This window comes from Cydia amplana, chromosome 17 (assembly GCF_948474715.1).
Source record: "Cydia amplana chromosome 17, ilCydAmpl1.1, whole genome shotgun sequence".
NCBI classification, from domain to species: Eukaryota; Metazoa; Arthropoda; class Insecta; order Lepidoptera; family Tortricidae; genus Cydia; species Cydia amplana.
Genome location: NC_086085.1, coordinates 11,205,823 through 11,229,379, shown reverse-complemented (window position 1 = coordinate 11,229,379; position 23,557 = coordinate 11,205,823). Strand labels below are relative to the sequence as shown.

At 38.2% G+C, this 23,557-nt stretch overlaps 1 protein-coding gene across 1 annotated transcript; it reads left to right on the top strand.

Annotated features, from left to right (window-relative positions):
* The first annotated feature begins 432 nt into the window (after positions 1-432).
* Positions 433-22,867, top strand: LOC134655964 (superkiller complex protein 2). The gene is made up of 22 exons (XM_063511478.1): positions 433-546; positions 626-799; positions 897-1,152; positions 1,700-1,879; positions 2,597-2,889; positions 4,032-4,144; positions 4,944-5,175; positions 10,361-10,544; positions 11,250-11,387; positions 12,292-12,406; positions 13,338-13,464; positions 14,611-14,715; positions 15,433-15,589; positions 16,266-16,410; positions 16,895-17,217; positions 17,457-17,585; positions 18,100-18,232; positions 18,981-19,155; positions 19,790-20,006; positions 21,147-21,373; positions 22,087-22,239; positions 22,678-22,867. Exons 1-22 carry the CDS (start codon positions 508-510, stop codon positions 22,816-22,818), a joined length of 3,756 nt encoding a protein of 1,251 aa, XP_063367548.1. The 5' UTR covers positions 433-507; the 3' UTR covers positions 22,819-22,867.
* Positions 22,868-23,557: the final 690 nt, after the last annotated feature.

Genomic DNA, 23,557 nt, shown 5'->3' with positions numbered 1-23,557 from the left:
AACAGATATCTCTTTCTCGCTCTCACTTATGGGTGCGACGCTCCAAGGTCGCGGTCCGGTGCGATAGTGTGTTACCATTATCATAATTATATTGCAAAAAAACGTTTATTACTGGTTACGTACAACACTAAACGTCACTAATGTCACTATGACATTCAATTGACAGTATGTCGTTTGCATGACAGATGTAAAAACGTTCAGATAGCGAAACATTCTACCTTCTACCTAAAGAGGTAGAATAATTAGTTTATTACTTATCAATTGTGAGAGTTAAAAAGTAAAAAAACATGATATTTTAATAATTATAGTAAAGTTTTATAGGCCATGAATATATTTATATATTTTAAAACAGGTATCGAATTGATACCAAACTCCTTCAATTCTGTAATAAGAGAGTATTTTAATGTTACCCAATTCGTCTCCACCGTGTGGACGAAAATATTTTTATGCCGAAAATCTCATTTTGAAACTTTGTTTTTCACTGTGATTATTCCACATTCAAAGAAAATGCCGTCAGATACGGAAGAGGAGTTTTCAGACCTCAAGGTATAATATTTTTTTCTTTTTCCTACATATAAAATTTTATAATTTAAAACTATCCTACCTTACTTTCAATATGTTTCAGCCTCCGCCGATTTTTGAAGATCTGAACGAACGTGTTAAAGACTATTTATTGAAACCGGAAAGATTGTCAATCCATCGATGGGAGAAGTCACAGACTCACTGGCACCGAGCAACAGATATAGACTCATTATTTAAAATAGATGATGAGGAGATAGATCCTTACACCACATTAGAGGTAATTCAATACACGCGCTACTCATTCGCATCGCACACAGTGTATCTATTTGTTAAAGTTGTGTTATTTCCAATAATTGCAAATGTAATTCATTCAGGTAGTCAGAGACCCTATAACTGGTGAAATAACAGGCATCGAAGAAGTAAGTCTACCAATTGAGGATGATGAAGAACTTCAGTCAATGTCCCGGGCACCGCTGCCTCCGAGCCTGTCTACCCGCGGAGCCACAACCCAAAGCCCGTTTTTGCCCGCTGGCTTTGAGGAAGAACTGGCCAAAATGCTGGAGGCAGCACAACATGGGGAAGTTAATATAGATTTAGAGAATGAAGAAGTGGGGAAGTTTTTGGGGGAAGGTAAATTAGTAATCAAATTTATACCTACATTTAGGGCTGACTATTCAGTTACCATTTAATTCGTCCGATAACTATTCCGACGAGTTATGAGAATCGTGTTATCAATGGAATAAATCCTATCTGTTCAACTGAGGACTGAAAAATTGGCTCTTAGTATATGTACATAGTTGGATACCTTAATGTAAACCAAAGACTAAAGAACTATAATAGACTAGCGACCCACCCTGGCTTTGCAAGGGTAGTTCAACCAATTTTCACAAAACCTTAACAAATTATACACATAAACCTTCCTCAAGAATCACTCTATTAATAGGTAAAAACCACGTGAAAATCCATTTAGTAGTTTTGAGTTTATCGTGAACAAAGATAGAACAGCTTAGAATAAATTTATTTCAATTTGTTCTAAGCTTAATAGCATTGGTCGCAAACGTTTCTGTTTGTTAAAAATTAAAAGATAGAATAGATTAGAATTTATAGTTAGCCATGCAGCAACATCTGCTTCAGCTATCAAAATATCTATATGTTAAGGTATAATCTCTACTTTCAGAACTCTTAACCATACCGCCCGGGTGCAAGGAAGGAGTACTATTTGCTGAAGATGGCTTCACCATGCTAAATGGTCCGGAACAGGTTAAGACAGAAGGTGAAAAGGTGGATAAGGATGATATTGATATTAAGGCTAATATTGATTTGGAAGAAGTTATTGATAGCAATACACATTTAGTGGGTAAGTCTATTATGATAACTGTCATAAGATATGCAAAAAATATATTTGTTTCTAAATGGAAATATGTTAACTGATTTTTAATCTCATTTTGAGACCTAGGAAAAGTATCGGACCACATTATTAACATATTTTTTAACTCAGGAGCTATCTAAATAAAAGGAAATTTTTATCATAAAAAACCGGCCAAGTGCGAGTCGGACTCGCGCACTGAGGGTTCCGCACCATCAACAAAAAATAGAGCAAAACAAGCAAAAAAACGGTCACCCATCCAAGTACTGACCCCGCCTGACGTTGCTTAACTTCGGTCAAAAATCACGTTTGTTGTATGGGAGCCCCACTTAAATCTGTTTTATTCTGTTTTTAGTATTTGTTGTTATAGCGGCAACTGTGAAAATAACTGTCTAGCTATCACGGTTCGTGAGATACAGCCTAGTGACAGACGGACGGATGGATGGACGGACGGACGGACGGACGGACAGCGGAGTCTTAGTAATAGGGTCACGTTTTTACCCTTTGGGTACGGGACCCTAAAAATTATAAGATTATATACCATAATGTTATAATCTCATGAAATACCTGCTCTGAAATGTCAGTTACTCTTTCTAATTATGGATTTTATTGCTTAACTATTCACGTTTGGGCTAAAATCACACTCCCAATCTTAACCTGACTCAAAATAGATATCTCATTCAAATTCAACTATTAACATTATTTCAGGTCTTTGGAAAGACGAGGATGAACCTCGACCCAAAACAAAACAGAATCAACCACAACCAGAATCAGACCCAACGGACAATGACAACTTCTTAGAAAGCACCATCATACAACCGCCGGTAGAACTACCAGAGATACCAATATTGCACATCACTAGTTCCTCAGTAAGGGCTGGCGTGACTAGTACAGAATGGGCAGAGATGATAGATGTGTCTTTACCAGTGCCAGATTTTAGAGAGAAAATAAAAGACATGGCACACTCTTATCCGTTTGAGTTGGATAACTTTCAGAAACAGGTAAGTAACTTAACACGTTCACTGTCCCAAGTTTAACTGTCAACCAACTGACGCTCGAGTTGGGCGTGCAGCGGGGCGGGGCGTGCGGCGTGCATGTTAAACATATGCAAACGTATAGGAGCGGCCTTAGTGCACGCTGCTCAAATTACTCCTGACCCCGACGCCACGCTGCACGCCCCGCCGAACGCTCCGCTTCGAGCGTCCACTCAGGCCTTTCACTTACGGCCTTTTAATACAGGCTTGCCGTGACCCATATGTGGGGCACGGGACAGTGAACGTGTTCGGAAGCAAACATTACGCATTAGCAGTCTGTAGTGTGCACCATATATGACACGCACACTCTCTCACATGTACCCTATATATACCCTAGCATAAGTATCATACATCAGAATAAACCTATACTCCAGAGATAGTGTTTGTCTTTACGTCCCACACCACAAGTCATTTCGTCTGGCAAGATGTATTGGACAATTGTACCATGAAGTCTGATGAACGTCAGCTGCAACTTACTTTCCATAGAATCTATGGCATAGATCAGCCATACTCTTAAGTGTGTACCGCGGAACCCTAGGGTTCCGCGACACCCCTGCAGGGGTTCCGCAAGAATTTAGGACACTATGCTTTAGTCGCCTCGAAAAATTTTACTATGCCGCCACCGTATTGTAGGGTTCCATCAAGTATTTCGCTTTCCAAAAGGGTTCCGTCAAAAAACCGGCCAAGTGCGAGTCGGACTCGCGCACGGAGGGTTCCGCACCATCAACAAAAAATAAGGCAAAACAAGCAAAAAAACGGTCACCCATCCAAGTACTGACCCTACCCGACGTTGCTTAACTTCGGTCAAAAATCACGTTTGTTGTATGGGAGCCCCGCTTAAATCTTTATTTTATTCTGTTTTTAGTATTTGTTGTTATAGCGGCAACAGAAATACATCATCTGTGAAAATTTCAACTGTCTAGCTATCACGGTTCGTGAGATACAGCCTGGTGACAGACGGACGGACGGACGGACAGCGGAGTCTTAGTAATAGGGTCCCGTTTTTACCCTTTGGGTACGGAACCCTAAAAAAAGATTGAGAACCGCTGGCATAGATAATCTCAAAGTTTAATACAGTGCGCCTATACATATGTTGTATTTGATTGCAGGCTATTTTAAAATTAGAAGAGGGCCACCACGTGTTCGTCGCTGCGCACACGTCAGCCGGCAAGACCGTTGTCGCCGAATACGCCATTGCTATGTCTAGGAGAAATTGTACTAGGTAACTTGACTTAATTGCATCCTAGAGCCCTAAGTTCGCTTTTTGGCAGCCTCTGGGCCTTTGCAGAAGCACAACAATATCAAAGGATATTTCGTAAGAGTGATTTTGTACTACCCGTATACAACTTAAAATACATTTCTAGAAACTTATTGGTGAAAGCCAGAGGCCGAAAGGAGGAGTTAAGAGGAAGGTTTATGTATAATTTATGTAACCCGTGCGAAGCCGGGGTGGGTCGCTAATATAGAATGTATTTGATTGAAACACCCACATAGAAAAAATACAATACAATACAATACAAATACAATACAAAATACAAATACTCTTTATTGCACACCTCATTACAGAAAACAATACGGATAATACAGGAAGAAGAGGTTAAACAACAGGTGGTCTTATCGCTAAAAAGCGATCTCTTCCAGACAACCTTTAGGTAGCGGAAATTAATAAATTTATGTCATGTCAGTAGGTGTTTCATATTCAATATAAGAATTTTAGCACAGAAAAACACAATACAAAACAGTATAACACAAATAAAAATAAAATAAGATAAGATACATATACATACACAAATACATACATACATATATATATATATATATAAATATGCCAGCTATAGGGAAAAGGAAACAGGTAAAAGTATTACGGAGCAGATAAAAATTGAAGTTTAACGAGTCTCTTGGAACAATCTTTTTCTTAAGACAAATTATTTTTATCATCACTACACCTTATAAAACAAAGTCCCCCGCCGCGTTTATCTGTTTGTGTGTATGTATGTTATAAATTCAATTCATATTTTCAGAGCAATATACACATCACCAATCAAAGCTTTGTCCAACCAGAAGTATAACGACTTCAACAAGATGTTTGGTGAAGTGGGTCTTCTTACCGGAGACCTTCAGATAAACGCCACAGCATCCTGCCTGGTGATGACCACGGAGATTCTAAGGTCCATGCTGTATTGTGGGTCTGATGTTACCAGGGACTTGGAGTTTGTGATATTTGATGAAGTGCATTATATCAATAATGCTGAGGTATGTATTCTAACCCTCATTATATTTCGTCACTTCATTTTTCAGATATAATTATATATTAACCATGTAGTTCCCCTATTGTACAGGTAGCATCGCACACATTTAAGAGTAACTATTTTGATTAAAACTGTCAAAGCAACTTCCGCCCACATCCGGTTACCGCTCACCGGCATGCCGCTCTTCATTCTTTATTTGTGCGTGGTAGCGTTCACACGTCGTCGGTCTAGTTGCCGAAATATTCGACACAAGACCACATTGCTTTTTTAATAACAATCCTTCAACTTGAAGGACATACATAAATCCTGGGGGTTAGTCGAGAACTAACACGAAGGAATAAATCATCCTGGGGGTTGGTCGTGAACCAACACGAAGGAAAGTCTGTTCGTATTTCGAACACCAATTTCGCCTGGGGGTTGGTCGTGAACCAACACAAAGGAAAGTCTGTTCATATTTCGAACACCGATTTCGCCTGGGGGTTGGTCGTGAACCAACACGAAGGCATAAGATCGCACAACGAAACAGAGGGCCTAGATATTCATATTGGCGCATTTTTCATAGTAGGTACCCATGGTACCATGGTTGCAATAAAGAATTACGAATTATGTTATGTGAAAAATGTATTGTCTTTAAAATGGTAAATATGCTTTATTATAGAGCCGAGGGAGGCTTTCTTTTTACTTGGTTTTAGATGATCTAACATATAAAAATATATTTGAATTTCTAATATCCAATTATGTTTCACATAATAAATTTTACTCACACCTAACCCATAGAACGGTATTTAAAAAATAGTATGAACCCTCAAAGTATAATAAACAGAAACCCTAATGCGCAGACTATCTCACATATTTTATAATTAACACAGTAGTACATTGCTTACATGTACCCACATAAATAATATTAATACAGGAGGTAGTTATAACTTGTCTCTAAAAGTGGGAATTGCTAGATGTACCTACATCACGTCACATTATTACTTTATAGTAATAAACAAATGAAGTGGTGCGCTGACAGTGGTGCATACATTTTGGTGACGATGAAACTTTAACAACTTCGGTTTACTCTTACATTAAACTGCATAAAAAAGAGTCAACCAAATGAGTACATAAAAATATATTTATAATGTCAAGATCGCTTATAGGCGAAGTCAGTAAATAAGTATTACTTATTGTCTGATTGAGATATTGTTTTAAAGTGAAATAAAATGATTTATTCATTTGAGTCATCCAACTATAAGGAGTACACCTAATTCAATTGAATTAGAGGAACATGAGTTTATTCATCATAATTTATCTAATAAACCCACTTGAACAATTTGTGAGTATACTGAATACGAAACACTTTTTACGCCTTTTTCATCATTAATACATCAGTTCATGTCGAAGCTGACAAAGTGTCAAGCGTCATTTAGAGTAGGTACCATGACCATCCATCTGAGAATAATAATAAAAACTAACTAGGTACCTAACTAGGTAACCTATTCATATTATAATATTCCATTTTTCAAAACGATTATCCTTTAAAGGATTACCCTCAGAGTATGCCCTTAAAAATATAAATAATTAAATAGGTAATAGAAACCGTAAAACATAAACAAATGAATGTATGGTATGGTTCAATAAGTTTCATGTGTCGGTCACGGTACCCCTCCAGCCATTGTCAATACAATGCTGACAATACGATGGTACCTACTATGCAATACGCTTTTGCCAAGTTTAAAATATATGTAGGTACCTACCTTCATATCATAAATGTATTATCCGTAGTTGGTGGGACCCACCACTTATACTTCTTTTGCTATCTAACCATATCACTATGTCATTAATACAGCATATGTTATTAATATAGCACATTCATAATATATGTCATGGCGTCAAGATGAAATCACTAAACATATTTGTTTTCTAAACTCACAATACAACCACAGTAGCAATACAGCAAATACAATATTTTTATTATGCCAACAATATTTTATTTCCGACAGAGCGAATATTTGGATAAAAATAGAAGGCATAAGTTTGAGTTTTGTTGCTTATTACTTACCTCAAATTCTGCGGATTGCTCTCGTAGTTGATTGCTGTAAATAGGTACCTGTTTAGTTCGCGCTGCGGGAATAGAAGCTGCAACAGTTGCAACACCGATATCTATGCAAATATGGCCATTCATTCCTTGTTGTCAATAATATTATAAAATGATAAACAGAGGTTCATCCTCTATAATATATCTTTATTCAAATGTAAAGACTCGTCACATGGAGTTATGTACAAATGTACAGTAAGCTAATTACAAATGATGTTTGTTGAGTAGGTACGCTGACTTTACCTACTCGGGTTTTAACTGGTTATTAGGTAAGTACTATGCACAATTGCACATTCAGTAACTCGAACAGTATACATTAAGTTTATAAAATTGGATCATACATATACTTATTCTGGTGCCATTAATGGACCTTGGCCCTTAGATCATCTTTTATATGTATGTAATATGAGCGCAATAATAACCATTCGAGTTTGAGCAAATTATTTGAAAGATTACTACGAAAGTTGAGTAGCAGTATAGTCTTATAAATGATTTTTGTTTAATATACCTTTTGGTAATGCTACACATGTGATAGCGCATGATTGAACCGAAAGCATAATTATGCACGTTCATATCGGTATTTGTTATAGATCGCAAACATGATGGATTTTGAAATTTGGTTAAAATAAAATTTATATTTTTTTTTCTTGGATAGATCCAGAGGACCTAACGATATTAGACACGTTATATATGTAGAAAAAAAAAAAAAAAAAAACTTTGAAGTTGACAGTCTTGAAACGCGCTAGGCCGCGTGAGTCTTTAGAATGTCCGTTGTGTCACAATTTGTTCAGCAGGAGCTGCTATAAGTTGACATGCGTGTGCATAACTAAATTTTCTCAGTGTCGCTGTCTGCTCAAACGTCACACGGCCGACGCGTCAAGACGCGGGGAACGATATCACAGCCACAGCGTATCCCGTCCTGCATGGAGGTAACGCTGGGTTGTATGGTTGTATCGTTAGCCTAAATTACGTTATGACTCTTAGACGAGCCTGTTTTTGATATCAAGTAGTACCGCTCGGAGCCTCTAATTCCACATCGCGGACAAGGACCGCTAGCGAACTTTAAAACCTTTTTTCACAAAAGGACATTTTAAGAGTTTATAACACCTTTTCAAATCAAATTAAATGTAAAGTTGACCACAAATTATTAGTAGAATTCTTATCAATTACCTACGTTTTATCAACAAATTGAAACGGGATTATTAGGATTTGTTCTAACATCGTAATGTGTTCAAAAAATTTAACCTAGCTATACCTAATATGGACCTTTGTTGAATCTGCATCACTAAACTTCCTTTGTGCTTTTTAACAATGCTTTATGACTCAATTTGCACAGTAAACTTGTGTATAATGTACACATATTATGTCCTGAACTTGGTGTGCAGTACACGGCGTTCGATATTATAGTAATAGATAAATATTTAGATAATAAAATAACTTGGGTACTTGATTGCCTAAAAAGTTAAAAACACAACCCGTTAATACAGTTGTTTGCTAATTTTGGTTCAGTTTAGTTTCTCGTGCTTCTGGATTCCTTTAGGATAGCAGTAAATAAATCAGAAAAGGTAGTATCATGGCTTCATGAAAAAGGATCATCAGATCGTATTATTTTAACTTAAAGTTAAACGACTACTAAAATACGGTTTTAAATCATATAACTTACTTGGTGACATATGTGGTATATTTGGGACACTAATTGTAAGTTAAAAACGTAACATCCAAAATGGGTACAACATAATAAAATAAATCCCAAGAATAAAGAATAAAATAAAAAAAAAATAAAAAAAAAAAGTCAATATTCTACACGCACGGCGATTTTTATTTATTTTTTATTTATTTTAGTTATTTATTACACAAAAGTTACAACTTTTTTGTTAAGGACAAAGCTCCACAAAACTACATTTGTTTGACTGTGGAGTCGCATTATTAATTTTAAACTAATTAATTAACGATTATTTTACAAACGAATGTTTTGAAATATTGAACTTTAATAGGCATAAATTATCTCATACCAATGACACTATTTATGAGTACCTAGCAGCCTAATATATTCAGTACACTTGGGCCAAATAAGAATTAGCGTTCCGGTTTAGCACCACGGTTAACAAACACATTCCACCTGAATTACTCGTTTTAATAAATAATAAATAAATAACCTTTGTTATAAATAAAATAAACCTTGGACCTGTTTTTAAATGTTTTTTACTATACTTTTAATAATATATTTCTAATGCCAGTGCGTTGTGTACGTAACGAACAGTATTTAAAAATACTGCGTTCAGTGGAATATAAACTGAAGAAAAATAAATTCATTCGGGACGCCCCGGCGCCCATGCGATAGTCAGGAGGAATCTCCTAACTTAGACAAAAAAATAAAAAATAAAGATAAAAGAAAAAGACAACCAACACATTTATCTTTTTTCAACCAAAACTTATATCTCTAAACATCTACATGGTTAATATATAATTATATCTGAAAAATGAAGTGACGAAATATAATTGATGATCAAACGAACTTCTTGAAGTGAAGTTCGATCGAAATTATATGAGTCACTTCATTTGAAGATATAATATAAGGTCCCTCCCGCCCTAGAACCCTGATATAAGTTTTGGTTTCTGCCTTCTCTAAAAATAATGAAGAGCGGCATGCCGGTGAGCGGTAACCGGATGTGGGCGGAAGTTGCTTTGACAGTTTTAATCAAAATAGTTGCTCTTAAATGTGTGCGATGCTACCTGTACAATAGGGGAACTACATGGTTAATATATAATTATATCTTCAAATGAAGTGACTCATATAATTTCGATCGAACTTCACTTCAAGAAGTTCGTTTGATCATCAATTATCTAGGTGATAAGGTTCAGAGTTTTATATTAGAAATAGAAATAGATTTGGCAGCTATAAATTTCGTTATTGTAAGTTGATACTGAATAGCTACGCTTAGGATTCTATTCTGCAATCCTTGACAACGGCAAGCTGATGTATGATTGTGATTTTAACCACGGACATTCACACAAAATAACATTGACAGACCTCCATAAGTCACCTCACCAACTACGTCTTAATTTTTAGTCTAAAAATGCATGCAAATTTTGTTATTATTTTCAGCGAGGTCACGTATGGGAGGAGGTGCTAATATTGCTCCCAGCTCACGTCAGCATAGTAATGTTGAGTGCAACTGTACCGAACACACTACAGTTCGCCGATTGGGTCGGACGGACCAAGAAACGGCGGGTCTACGTCGTGTCTACAGCCAAGAGACCTGTACCGCTCTGCCACTATCTGTACACAGGTACTTAAAGTATGATTGACCATTATTTTAGATAGAAAAGTGAACTAGATTCTGGCACCAATAAAAATATTTAATAAATGCTCGTATAAACTTGTAATACAAGCGAATAAAAGAAGTATCTTTCTAATAGAAAACGTTTCCTAAAAAAAATCGCCTTAACTTTGCAAATGTGCGCGTAAGTACTCTTCACACCTTCCACAAGGCGTAACTAGGTCAAATTTTTAATGTTTATTTCGATAAATATTCTTCAAAATAAGTATATGTACTTATTTATTATTAACACGTTCAAATTCAACCTTACGGCCTTTTAATAGAGGCTTACCGTGACCCATATGTGGGGCACGCGACAGTAAAGGTGTTATGGTCTAAGAGCTGGCACTACTTTTCCCCCAAATAAAACGCCTGGCATTGTTATATTTGAATTAAATACATAATTAGCTATTATATCACACCAAACACAGAGCTCTATAAATTGCACACCTTCAATTGATTTTACAACCACTTTGTTGCCCATCCACTCCCACACCCACCGCTAAACAGCTGCCAGGCGCCCGGATTAATTAATAATGATAGTATGGCATACTAACTAGAGGGATTTCGTTGCTCTATAAATTGCATACCTATTGCCGTGGCTAGCTCTCCGGCTATTAAGACAAGAAATATACCTCAACAGTTAAATATTTTACTACATGTATGTTATTCTAGGTTCTGGTGGCAAATCGAAGAACGAAAGGTTCATGGTACTAGACCAGGAGGGCAACTTCAGGCTTCGAGGGTACAATGACGCCGTCGCCGCTAAAAAGGCCAGGGAGAACGACTTTAAGAAAAACTTTGGTCCTAAAGGTAATGCCATTTTTGTAGTGAAAACTTCTTTAGCGACGCTGGGCACTTTGAGGTGGGGAAAAAATGATAAACTCGACAGCGTAAGGCGATCACGTGACCGTAAGGGGCGTTAGGCGATCACGTGACCGTAAGCCCCGTAAGGTGGCCACTCATAATTTAAATGGCATTTAAATCAATAAAGAAAAACTCATTTTGACATTTATGTTGCGGACTTCTTTTCAAGACTCTTTACCTATGTTCAAATAATTTGACGTTGTCATGGCAGTATGTAAATAAACATGTCAATGAAAAAGTGTCATCTTATTTGAGAATGATAATAATATATAAATAGAATACCTCCGCTAAACGTATGTATCGTGTTACCGGGCGTCGGTATCATAGTGAGGTGAGTTTTCACTTCGATCGGCACTCCCGGAGTGCAACCGTTGTTGCTTGTTTTACTGATTTAGGGCTCATTTAGACGGTGCGAGAACTCGTAGGCGAGTTTCATTACATTGCGTCGTTTGATCGGTCGGCCGAATTGTTGTAACCTCAATGGTCCCCAATATAACTAAAATCGTATACGAGTTCGCGCGCCGTCTAAATGAGCCCTTATTGTAGGTAAATACTACTTAGTAGTAAATTATCGTTTCTTACATTTATGTATGTATAATGTATGTCACTTTATTGCACATAAACAGGTTTACATAAAACGGACAAAAAACAAAAATATAAATGTTAATGGTGTTTCATCAAACATACGTTTTCTTAAAACCTAGTACCTAGTGGTATCATTTATCAAGGTTGTAGTAAGATGATGGCATGTGCGTGAAATTTTAGCATATAAATACGACAAATGACAATCAAAACTTTTTTTGCAAGAAGTGGAATCCGATAAATAAATGATTGATTACGTTATGTTCAGGTGGAAAACAATTTATGAATCCTAAAGCGGAACAGACCATGTGGGTGGCGTTCATTGACCATTTGAGACAGAACGACAAGCTACCGGTAGTCGCTTTCACTTTGTCTCGAAACAGGTTAGTATTTTTTTTATTTTTGTCATATTAGCAGGCGTGTCTCACTCCGCGATTTCGTCGCTTTGCTACAGGTAGCTAAAAGTACATCCGTTCGGCCCCAATTTTGGGGAAAGCCATAAGCCGCGCGTGGCGCTGTCGCCACCTAGCGGCCATATGTGTGCTGATCGTAACAGACGCGTTTTGTTAGAGAGTGAGTCTTCTGTACTTAGTACTATTATTTATTCTGTGATATTAGTACCGTGTGCGTTGGTGAATCTATTTGACTCTTCAGGCTAGGGTGCGTAGCCAACATGCCTATCGTTAACGCTAGGCACGAAACGCAACTGTCACTGTCGCACTAATATGGAAGAGTGATAGAAAGACATAAAGCGTTTCGTTATCGTATCGTAGCACAGGCGATTGTCACCTTGGCTAGGCACCCAGCAAACATGGGGTCCTATGCTGCCTCCCACAGGGTCCCTTACACGTTAGACTATCTGCCACCTTGGAGCCTAGATCCGAATGAATAAACCCTGACATTGATACTTCACAGTTTACATCAATAAATCTTGTTTTCTGTACCCCTTTACAGTTTAAGCAAATACATTGCTCGTACGAATATCTTTTGCACTCTAAATCCATACTAATAATATTAATATTAATGCGAAGGTGTGTCTGTCTGTCTGTCTGTTACCTCTTCACGCTTAAACCGCTGAACCGATTTAGATGAAATTTGGTATGGAGATAGTTTGAGTCTCGGGGACGGACATAGGGTAGTTATTATCCCAGAAATCACCCTTTAAGGGGGTGAAAAGGGGGGTAGAAGTTTGTATGGTGAATCGATAAAAATCAGATCGGATATAAAAAAACCTACCCAAATTACTAATTCCACGCAAACGAAGTCGCGGGCAAAAGCTAGTAGGTATTTAATTAAAATATTTTTATATCTCAGATGCGACCAGAACGCGGACAATCTGCTGTCAGTAGATTTAACGACGGCTCATGAGAAGGGACACATACGGAACTTCTTCCAAAGGTGTCTGCAGAGACTTAAGGAACCTGATAGAAGGCTGCCTCAGGTTTGTGTTGTCAATTGAAAAAAAGCTCTTTCTGATTGAGATTTCACAAATAAACAGAGTATAGCACAACGTATCAGCATTGCGATACAGCGAGGAAATGTCGCCAGCATCCTTGGTACAATGCCTCAGGGGCCTATTTTAGATTAAAGCTAGTTTTTAATTTCTTTTAGTAATACCACTGTATATATTTTGTTTGTAAATAAATGATTAAAAAAACAGAGTTGGCGTGTAGTTGTTATAGATATTCATGTAGAAGAGGCCAGGGGCCCGTTTCTCAAAAGCTTGTAACTTGTAATACAAGTACAAGTCCCTTTCTCAAAAGCTGTCAAAAAGTGACATCCGCTTGTATTACAAGTTACAAGCTTTTGAGAAACGGGCCCCAGATATAGAACAATAATTTGTTGACCAACTTACATACACAATTCTTTACAATTCATTCATACCAGCCCTAGTAGCACGGTCGCATTTTTATCGTTTGTCACCATGCCTATCACGTTCTAACAAGTATGTAAGTGCGAAAGTGACGGGCATAGTGATAGTCGATAAAAATGAAACCGTGCTGAGCCCGCTGTATGAATCTGTCAGCCCCATTTTATCAGTAATTCGCCGATATCGGGTGATACGTAGCAGAGTTGTAGCCTGTGTCCTAGAGATGAGTCTAGCTCATGAGCAAAAGCGGTGTATTTTTCTATTTTTATATTATAAAAAATAACATTAACTTAACAGTTTTGAATGATTCACAATTAGTTTCACTAGACTTATATAGACCGGGATATGAACCGTAATTACCTTTAGTATTGTTTTCGAGCTCCCGATATTTCGACGCAGTTACCGCGATACGGGTAACCAGTGAACAAGATACATGTAACTGCTCACATCCCGGTATATATAAGTCTACATTACGAGTAACTTACTTTCTTCTGACAACAATAAGTGCGTTACTTACTTTTAATTTTTGAAGTGAAAACTTCTTTAGCGGCGCTGTACACTTTTTGTGATGGGGAAAAAATGTTAAACTCGCGAGAGCGTAAGACGTAAGATGTCATTAAGTTTTCACTTCTGTCGGCACTCCCGGAGTGCAACCCGTTGTTTTTTTATTATTAGTGTTACATATACCCATATTTCTATACGTACGTCAATTTACAGGTTTTACGTTTACAAAGGGTACTAGTTAATGGCATTGGGGTGCATCACAGCGGCATACTGCCGCTTCTCAAAGAAATCGTTGAAATGCTGTTCCAGTCTGGGCATGTAAGTATTTTCGTGTTTTATTTTATTTTACAAGCTTTTATTTACTTTCACCTGTCCCGTTGTCTGTCTGTCTGTAATCACATCTTGCAAGTTAAATTTGATCCAGTTCCCGGTTTCCGATCGAGCTGAAATTTTGCATACACATGTAAGTCGGGTGACAATGCAATATTATGGTACCATCGAGCTGATCTGATGATGGAGACAGGAGGTGGCCGTAGGAACTCTGTGATGAAACAACGCAACCTAATTGTGTTAGGGGTTTTTAGAATTGTCTCGATGAGTATTAGTTATCTGTCGTAAGAAAAGTACAGTCAGCGATAAAAGCTTGTACCAAAAATGAAATTTTTTCCAAAAACTTATTTATAATGAGTTTATCCCACCCAATACAGATGTGAAGGAAATATTTTGACGAATATTGTCACATCCCCTAAGTCAGGGTGGTATTCCACCTGTCCAATTTCTTTGTGCAATGTGCATTGCGTCTCACTCTCTCATTAAGCAAAATGTGAGACGTAAATACACATTGGATCAAGAAATTGGACAGGTTGGAATACCAACCTAAGATACTAAAAAAAGGACAGTTCTCTTCTTCTCTTATTTTCATCCTGTTTATTACCCTCTGCTGGGGTGTTAGCCCTTAGATATAAAAACTGAGTTTAGAATCGAGCTCCTACTGTAAATAATATATTCTATATTTCATTACCTACTTGTAAACAGGTTAAGATCCTATTCGCGACGGAGACATTTGCCATGGGAGTAAACATGCCCGCGCGCACGGTAGTGTTCGACGAAATCACAAAATTCGACGGATTGGAACGCAGGATCTTGGCGCCCGCCGAATATATACAGATGGCTGGTCGCGCTGGCAGGCGAGGTTAGTGCGAGACATTAAAAGTACACTAAGGGCCACTTGCACCATTCACTAACCCGCGGTTAACCGGTTAAACCTGGAGTTACCATGGTTGGTTACCAGTACCAAGGTTAACCCCGGGTTAGTGGGATGGTGCAAGTGGTGCTTATAAGCAGCCGGTTTTCGTTGCTCGTGAGTGCATCTGTAGGTATATTCTTGCCAATTTAGGACCCCCATATGAAAATTCATCTAGCTAGCGTTATATGTGCTTTGCAAATGGCTCGCTACTGCAATGCCATCGCATCCGGTTGGCGACACTTGCTTGATTTTTGATTTGAACTCTATTGCCTAGGCAATAGATTGACGGCTGGTAACTACAGCTACTAAGTGAGTGGTCCGGTTTCGCTGTCGTGATTTCTTCATCGAAAAGCGTCTCTTATTGTAAACAGCCAAGTTTCGGATTTACGACCATTATGCGCCAACGTTAACACATTCAGTGCCGAAAACCCGACTATCGGGTATTTTATGATTTCGTTCCCAGGCCGGACGACCCGATAGTCGGGATCGTGGTACTACATCTGTATATGACGAAATTTTTGTGGCCTAGTGTGGATGCCTTGTTTGGCTGGGTGGCAATGAATGTGTTAATGCATATTACCTTTAGCGATGATCCTCTAACTTAACCGCATTGGTTAACCAGGCCTCGATGACACCGGGACAGTCATCATCCTCTGCAAGGACGGGGTTCCCGACCAGGTCAAGCTGAAGGGTATGATGATGGGGATACCTCAGAAGCTGTCTTCACAGTTCAGATTGACATACGCTATGATACTGAGTCTTTTGAGGTAAATATGATGGCGAATGACATTCTCATTTAAAAGTAACGGGTGACCTACCTAATCACTATTATAGAACTCACATTTCGTCTTAAAACTGATAGGTAGAACAACGTTAGCCATTTGCAGCAAGTTCTTTTCGCCGTTTGTCACAACCGGACTCTAAGAAATCAAAAACCAGGTACAAAAATATATTTTCCTGGGCATTGGTGTGAAATTTGTGTGTCTGACAAGGTATTAATGTTTTAACACATTCACTGCCCCCGAGTAGTTTAAGTATGTTTGTTCCTAGGCCACGCCCCCTGGCAGTGAATGCGTTAAGATGCTCGAAAAATTTACTATTTTATCTCGTATCTAAATAGTAACTAACTTATTTTCCGTGAAAGTACCTTCACTACTAGCAGCGCAGGCAATTTTTTTATCTAAATGTTAACTAGAACCTTAATAATCATGTCAAACTGTGCGTCATTCTAAAAAAGCCCTATAATTTCAGAGTAGCAACAGTCTCCGTCGAAGGCATGATGCAACGTTCCTTCCGCGAATTCGACCAAATCCTCCAATCAGACAACTATAAGAAACAACTGCAAATCGCCGAAAAGGAATATTCAGAGAAATGCAGTACACCGCTGCCTCCCCATCTAGCCCCGTTGGCTACCTTCTATGATACAGCGGCAATGTATATCGATGTGTTGAATGATATCATGCCGATTTTGTTGAACCAGCCTAAGGTGTTGAAGGAATTTGTGCCGGGGAAGATTTTGATATTTTCAGCGGGGCCTTATATTAATCAGCTTGGCATTTATTTGAATTCGACAGGTAATTTTGGGGGTTCATTTAATAATCAATTATACGATTGTTTGTTCTCATCTTGGCAACGTTCCCACATATTTAAAAAGCGGATGAACTAGTATATGTAAATATTGTAAATAATATTTATTTTTAATAAATCGGCTACATAATGAAGAAAAAAAAAAGCGGATTCGAAAGTTGAGTAAAATGTCGATAATTCATATGGGAAATACTAATACTAAACACTATACTCTTAATATTTTCAGGACCTCGGCAAACCCCGTACAAGATTCTAGCACTGAACACGGCAGTCCAAGACACCGCTAGATATAACTTCGATATCGATGAAAGTTGGTACAGAATGCTGAGCTTCACTGCTCTCTACAATGGAATAGGTAATTAAATTTTACCTACTTTATATAATTTAAAAGATATATAACCCTTGAATAATTTTACTGTGCCTATATCAAATTTCTACGCTATACACGGCCGTCGTGAACGCTGCTCGCACTGTTAGTGCTTGAGAAAGGAGACCTAGGCTCTCCGAAACATGTCGCGCGAGTGACTTAAAACAAGTGAGTCTAAACCGTAACATTATTCAATGTCAGTATGTCTCACAACAGTTTAAATTGGATATATAACCCTTTATACGTATAAGACAACTCGCGGTCACCTCAGATAGCCCCTACCGTACGAATATAAAATATGGTTGCAAGACCGCTTATTGTGTATGCTCCGGCGCTTATGACTATAAATAAATAAATAAACTCCTTAGACGTCGTCAACCCTACGAGAACTACTAAAAGAAACGAAGGAGAGATATATACAAAACAAATTACAAGATTTCGATAATGTATTTTTTTCCACTTGTTCATTTTCTATTACATATTTATGATTTATGACTACCAGGTACCGAGGAAAGTACGATGGATCACACGATACTCTGCATAGCACCCAAGAACATTATGGCCGTGACTAAGATGACCCTGAAAATAGATGCCTCCATCATTATACAAGATTGGGAGAAACGGCAAATGCCTAGGTCAGTTGGGACACCTACAATTTTATATTGTTCATCAATCATCATTGATTAATTTACAAATTGGGAACCCGTAAGCGGGATTTACATTACGAAATTAGTGGTGTGAAAATAATTTCGTGACATTAGTTTTACGTACAGTTTCACGTGTAATTTAGTATTTTTCGTAGTGCATGCTTTTATTTCACGAAAGCAAATCAATTTCGTGTCCTGCGCGTGGTTATGGTGCCATCGTTCAAAAATATTGCACCATACCTTTGGCCTATGCTCGGCTAGATGGCGTTAATTTCAATATTTACAAATTAACACATTTCAGTGAAAGAATAAGGATCAAAGTTAAATAGCGTTCTAACAGTTTTAATTTTCTGTCAAAAGATGGTGGTAAATTTACTGTGGCTACATAATTTAGTTAGAGTGCTCACTCCATACATCAGTTTTAGAACGAAAAAGACTATTAGCATCTAGCATCGAGTAGCGCAACTATCAGTACTGCTACTTGACAATAGATGGTAGCACCGACCGGAAAGTCTTATGCTGTTGAGATAATACTGATAGGATATAGTACTCATAGTTCCGCTACTCGATGCTAGATGTAGACACTGAAATTAATAGTCTGAACTGATGTATGGAGTGAGCACTCTTGTCTTACTATATTTCTCTATGCCATGACAGTAACTCTCTATAAAATCTATTCTCTTTGCCAATATGAAAGTAAACTTTACTGTCTAAAACATAAAACACAATATTGCAGATTCAAAGACGCCCCAGTAGGCTCAAGCTGTGCCACAGCGATACAGGAGCTATCTCGTATATCACACGCAGTCAAGACAGGGGCGACCAAACTAGAACAAGTCAGCCTCACTCAGTCGCTGGCTGTGTCGACGGGGGTGATATTAAGTCTGCTCGATGACATGACTACATTACAGGTATGACATTTTCATTTTGACATACCGTCAAACGGGGTGAATAGGGACAAAAATGTAATTTACCTGACTATTTCTTAAAATATATGTACACAAATTATACAATACTATTGAAAATAGAAGTAGATTTTGTGTAATAAAAATTGTGCGGTTATTTTGTAAGAAATTATCAAGTAAAGCAAAAGTTTGTAAAAGGCAGCCGCGCACATAATCTCATACTAGAGATTTTGCACACAAATGTATGTAGATTTAAGTACTTTTTTAGCGAAATAAATAGATTTAATTTTTTTTTTTTAAGTTGCGATCTCACATAGAAATTTTGAATTGAGAGCAGCGCGTTTTGGCAGTATTTAGTATTATTCTGACGATCAGACATCGAATGAACGCAAAACTGTGTTAATTATAAACTAGCGACACGCCCTGGCTTCGCACGGGTCAACAAATTATACATAAACCTTCCTCTTGAATCACTCTATTTAAAAAAACCGCATCAAAATCCGTTGCTTAGTTTTAAAGATCTAAGCATACATAGGGACAGACAGCGGGAAGCGACTTCGTTTTATACTATGTAGTGAAGTGACCATGCCACGTTACATACCTCTTCTTGATGGCTAACCAAAATGCAACCTTATTTCAGAAAAAACTAGAAGACCTAGAAAAGTCCACGGACATAGCGAACTTCAAGACCGAATTCGCGATAGTTTACGAGCGTAAGCAAACGGAACGTAAACGCGACAAATACAGGCGGTTGCTATCATTCGAAAACCTGGCGTTATATCCGGACTACCAGCGGAGACTCATGGTGTTGAGAGAGCTCAATTATATAGATGAACACGATAGTGTTATTCTAAAAGGTACCTAATGTAAATGTACAGTCAGCAGCAATAGTTGCTAAGCGGGCGAGGTGTTCAAAATGATCTTGACGCGACTTTATTGTTAAGATAATAAGAGCGCGTCAAGGTAATTTTGAACACCTCGCCCGTTTAGCAACTTCTGCTGCTGACTGTACTAATAATTTATAGTCTGACAAGATTCTATTTGGAACGAATTTATTTTACTAGCAATGAGTTTTTTGACAACAGACATTGAAAGTCATCGAATGTCACCAATGTACCTAAACAAGAAGAAAGTATTTCTCAATTATAATAGTAGTTTATGTGACTGCTACATAATGAATGGCATTAAAACTCGAGTGTGGGTTTATGAAACGGACGCAGTGAGTGGTCAACGGGTGACAGGAAAAAATACACTGTGCAAAACTACCCACTTACAAAATAATGAACCATCATCATCTTCATCTTCCTCGCGTTGTCCCGGCATTTTGCCACGGCTCATGGGAGCCTGGGGTCCGCTTGGCAACTAATCCCAGTAATTGGCGTGGGCACTAGTTTTTACGAAAGCGACTGCCATCTGACCTTCCAACCCAGAGGGTAAACTAGGCCCGTATTGGGATTAGTCCGGTTTCCTCACGATGTTTTCCTTCACCGAAAAGCGACTGGTAAATATCAAATGATATTACTCTATTCTAGTACACTATTTTCAACATGAATCTAGTAGGTATTTTAACTGGATAAGGCATGATGGGTGGGGGAAATGAGCGAACGGAATAGTCTTATGTATCTTTCAGTAGGAGTAGCAGCGAAAGCACTATTATTGTTTGTCCTTGTCACAGTCTCACATTTTTTTTTATTCCCCACCATAAATTAGTATGCGTTATGGTCGGCAACAAATAAATTCGACCAATCATAGTGTCGCATTGCCTATGTTTTGTGCCTCACGGAGGCACGCGTATACCACTTCTATAGGATCCTAGCTTCTATGATTTTCAAGATGATACGCCGGCTCTAACCCTACAACACTTCTGACCCGAGAAATTTGAATTCCCTCCTAAATTGTAGGAGGGTATCCCAATATGGGATATGGTAGTTTTATTTCATGACTATCGCGGTAACGGAAGACAATATTTTTCTCACAAATGTCTATTTGGTTCACAGGCCGCGTCGCTTGCGGAATGGGCACCAACGAACTTATAATAGCGGAACTAGTATTCCGCAACGTGTTCACGGATAAAACGCCGGCAGAGATCGCGGCGTTACTCAGCTGTTTCGTGTTCCAAGCGCGAACCGCCATCGAGCCAGTTCTGACGGACAGGCTGGCGGAGGCCGTGAAAGTTATCGATCAGATTGACCAGGAGTTGTCTTCCGTTGAGTCTAAGTACTTGGTAAGTAGGTTTTTTCTTACCATTTATCTATCACGTTTTGAAAAAATCGAGTCACAGGCCCAGTTGAAGGCCCGGCGAAGATGGCGGCAAGCTTTTCACCGCTCGTCGCCCCGTTAAGTAGGTACGTGTTTCGAGTCAGGATAGCCGAGTCAAACATGTAGTAATTCATAAATAACCCGTCAGAGGGCGTGAATACTTGGTGAGTATTTCTAATTTCGACTCAGGATGGCCGTATCGAAAATGTAATAAAATAATAAATAAATAAATATTATAGGACATTATTACACAAATTGACTAAGCCCCACGGTAAGCTCAAGAAAGCTTGTGTTGTGGGTACTCAGACAACGATATATATACTATACAAATACTTAAATACATAGAAAACAACCATGACTCAGGAACAAATATCTGTGCTCATCACACAAATAAATGCCCTTACTGGGATTCGAACCCAGGACCGCGGCTTCACAGGCAGGGTCACTACCCACTAGGCCAGACCGGTCGTCAAATAAATAAGGCGTGAAGTCATGAGATCAGTCTCCTATTCCTATTGTCTCCTGGGTGAATCTAGTAGTATAAAGGCATGTGTTGGTAAGAAAAACATAGTTTTTTTTTTGCAAGATAAACAGTATGAGGAATCCCTACAAGTGATTATCTTACCCCATCTTACCTCAATGATTTTTAAATGAATGTTTAACGTTTCATTTTCGTAGGTGGGTCAATTCGAAGGCCAACAAGAGAGGCTGAACTTCGGCCTAGTCAAGGTGGTGTACGAGTGGGCCCTGGAGAAGCCCTTCGCCGAGATCATGGACCTCACGGATGTACAGGAAGGCATCATTGTTAGGTGTATCCAGCAACTGCATGAGGTATTATATCGGAATCATGTATTTGTTGTTTAAATGTTCTCTTTTCCTATACACCTTTATAGCACCTTTCGGGACGCGTTCATTTCGACATGGACGTAGAAAACCTCAGTGTGTAAAGGCTCTTACTAAAAACCGGCCAAGTGCGAGTCGGACTCGTGTTCCAAGGGTTTCGTACATTAAGTCCGACTCACGCTTGACTGCACATTTCTAATAGGTTTTTCTGTCGTCTATTGGTATAGAACTATTTTGTGTATTTTTTTTTTCAACATTTTAGACCCAATAGTTTAAAGGGGGGGGGGGGGGGGGGATTATCGGACAGACAGACAGACAGACGCACGAGTGATCCTATAAGGGTTCCGTTCCAATTCTCAAGGTGTAAGTAGTAAACATCAAAAAAGCTATCAGTACATGTGTTTCAATATTCCTTTATATTTACAGCTCCTAATAGACGTGAAAGATGCGGCGGTAGTCATCGGAGACCCCAAGCTGCAAGCCAAGATGGTGGAGGCTTCTTCGGCAATCAAACGAGACATCGTATTCGCGGCCAGTCTCTACACCACGCAGAAGGATACTGTCTAGATAGTTGTTCTAATTGTAAACCTCATTATATTTTATACGAGAAAAATTATAAAAATATTGAAAATATGTTTCACTATTATTTTAACCATTAGCAACAATCTACTACGTTTACATAGAATTACGGCATAGAATGATGCTTTCCTCAAAAAATATAGGTGTTATGTTTTTCCCTGGGACTCAAATTTCATATAAAACTGTGTAGTTTAAAGCGTGAAGAGGTAACAGACAGATAAAGCTACTTTAGCATTTATTAATATTATAGCAGGGAACAAGTTTTTTCAAAATTAATAATATATTGTGGTCTAATGCTCTCGTTAGCGGCTACGCCCGCGATTCACGCACATAGTCTGGAGGGGGCTTTATACTCAAAGTAGGTAAAGTACTCAAGGACGTAGTTGTATTGCGATAGGATTGTATATTCTATCAAATCTAATTAATTTTTCAACAATCCAAAATTTCAATTTCATTGTTCAAAACTTATTCCGTGAAAACTTCGAAAAGTCGACCGACCAACAGGGGGGGGACAGTCACATATAAAGCCCTTTATTCAAAAAAATAGCACCACCTTTATCATTGAACACTAAACTTTTTTTTTAAATATGGCTACATTTTATTTCCTCAGAACGTCTTAAAAGTCTCGTATCTAGGACATGCAACAAACAAAAAACATTTAATAGAACAGAGTATTTTATGGCCATCGTTGCCATGGAGACGATTGTCACAATAAAAAACATTTTTG

What these genes read in the sequence shown, in the direction of transcription:
- LOC134655964 (XM_063511478.1), top strand. Translation starts at nt 508, where the DNA reads ATGCCGTCAGATACGGAAGAGGAGTTTTCAGACCTCAAG. An exon ending in AGGAGTTTTCAGACCTCAAG is followed by an intron (nt 547 to 625) that starts GTATAATATTTT and finishes AATATGTTTCAG; the next exon opens with CCTCCGCCGATTTTTGAAGA. An exon ending in CGATAGTGTTATTCTAAAAG is followed by an intron (nt 20,007 to 21,146) that starts GTACCTAATGTA and finishes TTTGGTTCACAG; the next exon opens with GCCGCGTCGCTTGCGGAATG.